Source organism: Brassica oleracea, chromosome C6 (assembly GCF_000695525.1).
Source record: "Brassica oleracea var. oleracea cultivar TO1000 chromosome C6, BOL, whole genome shotgun sequence".
NCBI classification, from domain to species: Eukaryota; Viridiplantae; Streptophyta; class Magnoliopsida; order Brassicales; family Brassicaceae; genus Brassica; species Brassica oleracea.
The window spans coordinates 18,900,865-18,910,955 of record NC_027753.1 but is presented as its reverse complement, the minus strand read 5'-3'; the positions used below and the strand labels follow the sequence as shown (position 1 = coordinate 18,910,955).

The following is a 10,091-nucleotide window of genomic DNA, read 5'->3' as shown; positions in this document are numbered from 1 at the left end:
AAGTTGGAGATCTGTTCATTGAAGGAACTAGTTCCTGGAACATACCTCTGGTTAATATTACCTTTGCGCAGGAAGACGTTCCTAAGGTCCTTGCCATCAGACCCTGACCCTTGCATGAAGATAGATTGAGATGGGCTTTCACTGGCTTCGGCTCCTATACCTCGCAAAATGGCTATCGTCTTCTCGAGACCATAAGAGACACCCAATCCCCTGAATCAACTACTCTCCCCCCATAGAGCAGCAGCTCTGGAGAGATCTCTGGAAGACAAAAACGTCCCCAAAAATTTGACATTTCCTCTGGCGCATGCTATCTGGAGCTCTAGCTATTAATGAGCGTCTCCATTCGAGAGGTATAAACGGTAACTCTAGATGTGTCTCTTGTGGACACTACTCTAAAACCATATGCCATGTGCTCTTCACTTGTCCGCTTGCTCAGGAAGTTTGGTCTTCTCATGGTCCCTTACTTCCTCCGCAAGGCTAGTCTCTAAACTCAGTATTCCTCAACTTGCACTTCCTGATGAGAAGCTCCAAAGCTCGATCTGCAGACATGGAAAGCATCAGATCTTTTCCATGGATACTTTGGCATATCTGGAAAGTTAGGAACTCTCTTCTTTTTGAACAAAAGTCCACATCTTCCTCATCCATCCTGGACAGAGCTAGAGAAGAGACTGACATCTAGTTCCATGTTAACTTTCCTGTTACCCAACTAGATACATCTCAGTTACAGAGGAACATTGACATCTCCTGGAAAAACCTGAGCCCAACTCCGTCAAATGTAACATGGCTTCTTCATGGCTAAGTCGCACAGGTATGGGTGGAGCTGCTTGGATGCTAAGAAATCACAATGGAACTCCTTTGCTCCACAGTCGAAGAGCCTACTCCAGTGTTGTCTCACCTCTTCATGCTGATATCTTAAGCCTTCATTGGGCCGTTGAAAGCATGCACAACCTTCATCAAACAAGAGTCATCTTCGAATTCTCTTCAGTAGAGCTCAGAGATGCCCTGCAATCACCATCACGTTATCGAGAGCATCATGTTCTCCTGGAAAATATACACTATCTTCTCTCGGACATTGACTCGTGGTGCCTCAGATTTTCCTCCCCGTCGGAAAACACAACTGCAAGAGAGATTGCAGTTAGCGTCACTAGAGACAACAGATCCCACTCCTATGTAGCGGCTTATGGTCAACGATGGCTCTCCACCCTTATGGCCGTGGAATCAGTCTCTTGAAATCTCTTGATTCTAGCCTTATCCGCTCTATTATCTCTCTTTTCTGTTACCTACTGGTGTTTCAGTATCTCTTTTTTGTCTTTATCTCATCTCTGAGTTGTATACTCTGAAACATTTTTATATTTTGAATGAAACCAGCGTTAAAAAAGAGTATAGATTGGATCCAATCCATGACTAATTAATAAGACTGATAAGTTTCTAAAAAGATGATATGTGATAAGGGCTAAATTAAAAGGTTAAGCAAAAGCGGTCAGTGTAAAACGAATATTCTGGCTCAACATGCAAGAATGTCTCGCCAGTAAAGATTTATCCATTTATCCAGGGGTGAATTGGTGAAATAACAAAAAAAAACTAAAATTAATTTGTTAGAAAAAAGATAGAGAGAAAAATGAAGAAAAAGTAAGAGAGAGAATGAGGATTCGGTTATTTTGTGAATTATTATTTTTTGTTGGTTATAGAACGCAATTTTCCAAATCCAGATTAGCCGTATCCTTTTTCGTATCCTTTTTCCTATTTACAAAGTCGACAACTAACTTATAATGTACATAGCAATAAAGAAATGTAGGAAACAACCTTTTTAAATTACGTAAAGTAAACCGGTTAATGAAAACATTGTATCCTTTTAATGAAAGCAAAATATAAAAGATTCAGGACATAAAAAAACACCAAACTTGAGTTTAGTAGTAGTAGTTTGTTTTTTTGGGTTATAAATAATTCATCAATGTGTTGATAGTTGTATTAAAAAAAAGTTAAATAAAAGAGACGGGTGCAACAAAAGAGAGGGAGAAACAGAATGGAGAGGAGAGACAAGTGGCAGTAAATTACGGATGCACAGAACTCAGTAAGTTAGTATAGTACCAAACACGCACCATTCTTTTTTTTTTTTTAACGTCATAGTTTCAACCAACACGCACCATTCACACCTTCCCTTTTATTTATTATATAATAATAATAATATTTAATTTAAATGTTTTAATTTGTCCTCTCATTTTAACATTTTTTGAACTTTCAAATTACGAAGGAAGCCTCCACTTCTTCTTCCTCTTCCTCTTCCTCTCTCACTTTCTTTCTGCAATCATTTGATTTCTTCTAGGATACATTCGATCTCCCTCTTGTCCTTGAGACTCGCTTGCAAACTCTTACTCTAAAATTTCTTCAATTACCGGATCTAGATTCAACGTCTCTTCGTGTTTCAACCAAGCTCCGCGAAATGATCTCGAGTGAGTGAAAGATGAACAGATATCGAGTCTCTCAGCACAGTTCCAGAGATCGATTAGCTTCGCCAGTGCCCACTTCTCCTCAAGGTTACTCTCTCTCTCTCTCTCTTTCCCACTTCGTGTTTTCTTTGTTGATGAGAAAACGCAAAAACGCACCGTTTTGTTTGGTTACTTCTTCGGGTTGTTCGATTTATTTTTTATTTTTTATTTTTTTGAGATTTTTTTTTTTCGAGAAACAACGTAGCATCTAATACTTAGTTATGTTTGGTTGGTCGTTCTGAATGAAGGTTATCACTGCCGTAATTGGTTCCAGAAGTTAATAGCTGTAGAGATGAATAAAAAAGCATGGTAATTTATTTTCTTGTGGAAAACTACAGTTAAAGCAGTGTTGTTAGAGAAGATGAGATTAGCTGCTTTTATGTTAAAGTAAAGTAGAAGAAAAACAAAAAAATCTTATGGAAAAGTTTGTTGGGTAGCCTCTCTCATGATTTGGTTTGTTTTTGTGTTAAAAATTTCAATACTTTCAACAGTGGTTGGTTATGCTTTTAATTTTTTTTTACATGTAAATGACTAATGAGTGCACTTAACCTCACTGCTTTATTACTGCTTTTATGTTCTTCACCACCCCCACATTTGGTGCTTGACATTACTCTTTCTGTCTCCCAAATTTTCATTTCTTTTTAGTTTCTTCCGATTTCTTCATCATTTATCAACACTTATAAAATTCATCTCATTAGTGGATTCATTTTCCTTCAGGAAAGAAACAGAGTCACAAACTCAAGTCTCCAAGATCATCATCATCTCCTGAGTTTCATTCTTTCCACTTTGAGAAAGCTCTAAGTGAAAACAAGGTATGTATACTCTTTAAGATTATATGTTTTGGTTCCACTTGTTGTTTGAAAGTGACTTCTTCCTCCTCACATTGTAGCTGCATCAAGATTCTGCTCATCAAACCAACACTGGATTACCAATGAAAAGTTTTTTAGCCCAAGAAATGTCAAAGCAGACAGAACCTAAAAGGAGATCACCAAGCATTATAGCAAGACTGATGGGACTCGATGTCTTGCCCCCTCAGAGTTCTTCCCACAGGCAACAAAAGTCTGTAGAGTATCAGCAAGGCAGTTCTTGTGATGGTAATAAGTCTCTGACAAGAAGGAGCTCAAAGGAGGAGCAAAAGTTTAAAGATGTTTTCGAGGTTTTGGATGCAAAGAGGGCAGAGGGCAATGGAAACTTATATCACCAGGGGAGGGTGAAAGCTGCTAATCTCACCCAGGCAGAGATGGCTTTTATAAGGCAGAAGTTCATGGAGGCTAAGCGTTTATCGACTGATGAGAAGCTTCGTCATTCTAAAGAGTTTAATGATGCGCTTGAGGCTCTGGACTCTAACAAGGACCTCCTGCTGAAGTTTCTCCAGCAACCAGATTCTTCATTCACTAAACATCTGCATGATCTTCAAACCACACCTCACAAGCCACATTACAGTCGAGCTCCGTCTCTCAAGTGTTCAAACAGCCAGAGGCATGTTGATAAGTTGCCTCATCGGCACGGTGGTGGTTCTCATACTAGGCATGCTTCTTGTGACACACTTGACTTACCAAATATGGAGTTGGAAAAGAGAAGTGAGTTGCAGCCAACCAATATTGTTGTTCTGAAACCTAACCTCGGTGAGCCACGTTATGCTGGTAGAGCTTTTGCATCGCCAAGCTCTACTTCAGATGAGTTCAGAGCAGATCGTAGGCTTCTTCCATGCACCACTAATCATGTCAGGCAGAAAAGTAATGAAGACAACGGCCTTTCAAGACGGAGTTCTAGAGATTCTGGAGAATTATCCAAAATAATGTCTAGGCAAAGGAAGGCGAGCTATAGTAGTGCCATGAGCTTTGAGGCTTCAGGATTCAGAGGATACGCAGGTGATGAAAGCTCATCAGGGAGTGATTCCGCCAGTGAATCAGAGCTAGTGCCAGTAACTTCAAGAGCAAGAACCGCCTTTAACCGCAAGAACTACCATCGATCTTTGCCTTCCAAGTCATCATCAACAACATCATCTGTGAGCAGGGAAGCCAAGAGGAGACTCTCAGAGAGATGGAAGCTGACACACAAGTACGAGCAAGAGATGGAAATTAGTAGAAGCGGCACATTAGCTGAGATGCTTGCAACCTCAGATAGGGAGGCAAGGCCAGCAAGTTTTAATGGACTCAGTTTTGAAGAAGGGATTAGTAAAAGGGATGAGAGAAAGGTCCAGTTGTCTGAATTGCCAGAACCGGTTGGAATCAGCAGTAGAGATGGTTGGAAAGGATCATCTTCAAGAAGTTTTTCAAAATCCAAAACCATCATGAGCCAGGAAAGCACTTATGGTTACACAATAGTGCTTCCTAAGGAGTTGATTAGTAGAGATGGATTAGTGAAGGGGAGCTCTTCTCATCACTCTTTCTTGTCAAGCAAATCTTCTAGACCTGATAGTAATAGTTCGCCAGAGGTCAACAGGAGACCAAGTTTAACCAAGTTTCTTTATATGAACCACGAGATTCATCAAAAAGAGAAGCTCTCTCCTTCTAAAGCAGGTTGCAGTTTCTCAGTAGATGCAGATTCAGACACTGGGGATAGTTCAGCTTCGGGTGATATTAAGACGGCATTGTCTTCTGAAGCTCCAAATTTGTCAACTGTCACTTCGTTAACTGACCCTGTAAGTGAACGTTATGTTTCAAGATCATGGATACATGTTTGTTATAGCACGTGTCTAATTGTTCAGTGTTGTTCTAGGATGTCTCAAAGATGGCAACTGAGGATGTAAATCATTCTTCGGTTCCTGAACCAGAGTCTCGTGAAAGCTCAAAGGAAGGAGATCAACCAAGTCCGGTTTCAGTTCTAGAAGCTTCTTTCGATGATGATGAGGTTTCATCGAGTTCAGAATGTTTTGAGAGTGTTAGCGCTGATCTCCAAGGTAGTCAGTCAATCAATGCTTGTTCCTTTATTGATTCTTTCATGCATTATAACATTTTCATATCTTTGAAATTGTTGTGGTGCAACTGCAACTAGCGCTAGTCTAATATATCAAATGTCCGTTGGGTAGCTATAAATGTTTTGACGTGTTCACTGTTATCTCTATGCTGCAGAACTTAGGATGCAACTTCAGCTTCTTAAACTAGAGTCAGCCACCTACAATGAAGGTGGAATGCTTGTTTCGAGTGATGAAGACAAAGAACAAGAGGAGGAGTCATCAACAATAACTGATGAGATTGTGATCAGCCAAGAGGACTGGAAGTCACTATACTTAGCTGATCTCCTAGCTAACTCCAGGTTGAGTGACTCAGACCACAACACCGTCATGGAAACAACACCTGTAGATCCATCCTTGTTTCAGGATCTTGAGAAGAAGTACTCCACCTTGAAAACCTCAACCCGTTTAGAAAGAAAGTTCCTCTTTGATCAGATCAGCAGAAAGCTAATGCAGATACTAAAGCAGTTTTCGGATCCACACCCTTGGGTTAAACCCACAAGGGTTTGCCAGAAATGGGATGTGAACAAGATAGAAGAGACTCTGCTCGATTTGGTGACAAGAAAAGAGGAGAAACCAAGGAAAGATGATGTGGAGAAGAGGGAGTTGGAGTGGCTGAGTTTGGAAGATGACACTGAAATCATAGGTAGAGATATTGAGGAAATGCTGACAGATGAACTCATAGCAGAGCTTGTGGTAGATGCAATCTTCTAGAATGTTAAATATTATCTCTGTTTTAGATACAGCTAAATAAACTGGAAAATGCAACATGTAATATGTAATGTGACAGTTTCATCATATGTGGTGATGGATAAACGAGCATCACTCATCATCTCAAAGTTTTGGCCTTCCTTAATTAACAGTGGAAATGGAGTAGGTTAAGTCTTAAATTTTACCATTGATTTGATTCAAACAAATGGGAGAAAAGAGAATTAGAAATACACAAATACTGAGTGTGGTTTTTAGTTTTCCGGATTTGCACTTGGGAGTGATGATGGAGGCGGTGTCCAGAATTGGGCATTTTTTACTTTTGAGAGGAAACCTAGTACTTCCAAGGGAGTGACGTCTCCAGTCACAGTTACCTTCTTTGATGCAAAATCTATGCTGAAAGATGTCACACCTATGTATAGCCAAAAACCATAATAATTTAGCTTAAATGCGGTTTTGTACTGAGATTTATGGAACTTTACGGATCGAGATTAAATGATCAATTTACATTTTTAATCAATTTTGGAGTCGGATGATCTACACATTAACCACTTCAATTTTGGAGGTCAAGACCAATGTTTTATGCTATGATATTTAAACTAGATCCAAAAGGATGTGCATTTCCCATTGGAGTTACAAGTTTATAGGTCAATTATCCCATTTAAAACCAAAACTAACTTGCTATAGTTTGTGTTAATTTTGGAAATGTATTAAAATCTTTCTGTACGGTATACTTTTTAGGATTAGGAAAATATCATTATCATAATAAAGATATTTTCCTAAGAGAAATTATTGGGATAAACCTCTAGATTCACCAATCAATATTGTTTGAGTATTTGATATTTGATATCTTTTAAGAAATGAAACAAAATTGAATTTTCAAATAAGATTATATTTTTAAAATAAAACAATAAAAATACATAAAAATAGTTACAAAAAAAAATAAATAAATATTGTTAAATCGTTAGCAAAATACTAAATCATATACCCTAAATTCTAAACTCCAAACCCTAAATTATAAACCTTAAATATTGGATAAAACCGTAAACCATTGGAAAATTTTAAACCCTAAATCATACATTAAAAACTAAATCTTAATAACACTAAACCCTAAACCCTAAACCATTGGATAAACCCTGAACCCTTGGATAAATCATAAACTCTTAATCAAAAATATTTAAAATTAAACCCTAGAGTTTATTATTTATCCAAGAGTTCATAGTTTACCCAAGGGTTTAGGGTTTAGTAATTAAGATTTAGGGTTTAGTGTTATTAAAATTTAGTTTTTAATGTATGATTTAGAGTTTAAGATTTTCCAACGGTTTAGAGTTTATCCAAAGTTTAAGGTTTAGAGTTTAGTATTTAGGGTATAGGGTTTAGTATTTTGCTAAAGACTTAACAATATTAATTAATTTTTTTTATAACTATTTTTATGTATTTTTATGTATTTTATTTTAAAAATATAATCTAATTTGGATATTTAATTATATATATATATTTTTTTAAAGATATCAAATATTAAATACTCAAATACTATTCGATGGAGGTTCACTCAGTGCCGTCCCTGCCATAAGGCAGCTAAAGCTTGTGCTTTAGGCCACAGATTAATCACAGTTCTTAAGACCACATATTAATCACAGTTTTTAAGGCCACATTGCAATAAAATGATTGTAGTTCAATGTCTAATGCTACATCTTGTTACTCTTTCTTTATTTCAGTGATGTGTTTTGTTTTGGACTTACGTTCCAATTTTCGTTGGTTAGCGTGGTTTTCTTTTGAGTAATGTTTTTTCTTCTTTCTGTTAGTTGGCTTTTGCTACTATAATATTATCTTTTCCATTCGATTATTTAGATGTTTATCACAATAAATTTTCATCTTTCATATATAGTTTGACAGTTTTATAATTTTTATTTAAAAGTTATTTTATCCTTTTTTTTATAAAATAACTCCCTAATATTTATTGATGATCTAAATTAATATACATTTTTACAGAAGGAAACTTTCAAACAAAAGTTAACCACTATTTTTAAATATGCTTTAGGCCACAGTTTTTTTTGGGACGGCACTGGGTTCACTCCCAAGAATTTCTCTAATATAAATACAGATTTAAGGAATTGTAAATTTATTAATTCACATAATCAATACAAACTCTAAACAAGTATTTGATTCAATAACATTTTGCTCTCTTAAATTTCTTTGATTTTTTTTCCAAAGTTAACTGTTGTTTGTTCAGAACAGTTTGCTAACTACATCTAATATACTAGGGGACAAGACTTTACTATGTAAAATATGACTAGTTGTTGATAACAAGAAGCAAAACAGTTGTTGATAAGAGACTGACCTTGCATTCTAGATAGATGTTTCTTCACTTTGCCTTGACAGCCTCTGCAGTTACAGCGAAGAGACACTCTAAGAACAACCACCTGCATCCAAAAAGACACAACCAGCCCTCATGTCTCTCTTTTTCTTACATTCATACTACTCATTGTACAGTAAACGACAAACTTTACTTTACTTGCCTGGTCTGAACCAGAAGAAGTCATCTTCTTCTCTTCGTCGGCAGCACCAGAGCCTCTCTTCGCCAAAGAAGGTTCACCCTCCTCCGTTACAACCGTATCCTTACCCGAAGAAACCGGTTCGGATCCAAGAAGATACCTAGTAGAACCAGGAGGTGTGCTTTCAGTAACGTCACACGCAGGTCCCGCAACACATCCAAAACTCTTCCTCGCTAAGCTGATGTTATCACTGAGCTTCAACAACGACCCTGAAGTGCTCTTTCTTCCTTTCTCCAACACCTGAATCATCTTCCCTTCACCGGAGGAGGGTATCCTCGTAACTTTCGAAAGCTGACCGTATGGTGCAATGTAGTCGTCGCCGGAAGAGCAAGGTGCCGCGAAAGATCTCCGACCATCTTTGATAATGGGATTGTGACGGTCGATGGCTCGAGCTGCAACGCTCCGTTCGTCATGGCTAGCGGTAGCCGTCGATGCTTGCGATGCACAAAACATATTGGATAGAAACTTAGCAGAAACAAAAGCTCATTAATATATAGAAACAGACATATATTACGTTATAAATGTATGTGTGTCTAATTGATAATGCGTCAGTGTGTCACATGAGTGTAAGGTCAGAGTAACAGAGAGTTGAGAAGAAAGGCTCTTGTATTGTCCACATAAAAACACACATTATAAGTTGAAATGTCACTATTAACTATTTATGTACTACATTACATTTATTCCCTCTTGGATATATTCAAATGGCTTTTTTGCGTATTTAATTCGACCGATCAGTCTTTGTTCAGAAGAGGTAAAACGAAGATAGAGAAAGGAGTATAAATGAAAGACTTTAAATCCAAGTTTCAAATTTTAGCTTAAGGTAAGAAGTTAATGCATATGGAAAATTATAAAGCTATTAATTCCTTATATGTCAAGTTCTAACAGACTGAACCACTATATCCAATAAACACTCATAGTGGAAACAACTGATATAGGGCTGGTATTTAATCCGTTAAATTTGATACAATTCGTTATTCCTTTCGATTCAATCCAAAAAATGATATCTTTTGTAGCAAAGCAAATATTAAAAATAAATATCTGTTAAAAACAAAGCAAATCACAAATATTAAAAAATTCAGGGTTGGATATCCGCTCCGTTCCGTTTCTAAAACAAATTAAAGTATATCTACAATTAAATATAGAGTTGTAAATGTTCAATTTATATAATTATTATTTGGGAGAATTGCCAAGTGTGACTCAAAACTTGGAGTCAAACCCAAAACAATACCCCAACTTGGGTCAAAGGCAAAAGTAACCTAAAAGGCTATTGAAATTACAACTATCCCCTTGTGACCAAACAAAAAAATGGAATTCTTTTTACGTTTCTACCCCTCGCAAGTCGTCTGTTTAGACGACTTGAAAATAAGTCGTCCAGACGACTTAACT

The 10,091-nt window shown here is 37.1% G+C and overlaps 2 protein-coding genes across 2 annotated transcripts; one reads left to right on the top strand and one right to left on the bottom strand.

Annotated features, from left to right (window-relative positions):
- The first annotated feature begins 2,224 nt into the window (after nucleotides 1-2,224).
- On the top strand, nucleotides 2,225-6,281 carry LOC106300822. The gene is made up of 5 exons (XM_013737055.1): nucleotides 2,225-2,534; nucleotides 3,204-3,298; nucleotides 3,376-5,130; nucleotides 5,208-5,388; nucleotides 5,561-6,281. Exons 1-5 carry the CDS (start codon nucleotides 2,462-2,464, stop codon nucleotides 6,154-6,156), a joined length of 2,700 nt encoding a protein of 899 aa, XP_013592509.1. The 5' UTR covers nucleotides 2,225-2,461; the 3' UTR covers nucleotides 6,157-6,281.
- LOC106300823 lies at nucleotides 6,276-9,313 on the bottom strand. The gene is made up of 3 exons (XM_013737056.1): nucleotides 8,670-9,313; nucleotides 8,492-8,573; nucleotides 6,276-6,562 (listed from the first exon to the last, which is right to left on the bottom strand). Exons 1-3 carry the CDS (start codon nucleotides 9,156-9,158, stop codon nucleotides 6,405-6,407), a joined length of 729 nt encoding a protein of 242 aa, XP_013592510.1. The 5' UTR covers nucleotides 9,159-9,313; the 3' UTR covers nucleotides 6,276-6,404.
- Nucleotides 9,314-10,091: the final 778 nt, after the last annotated feature.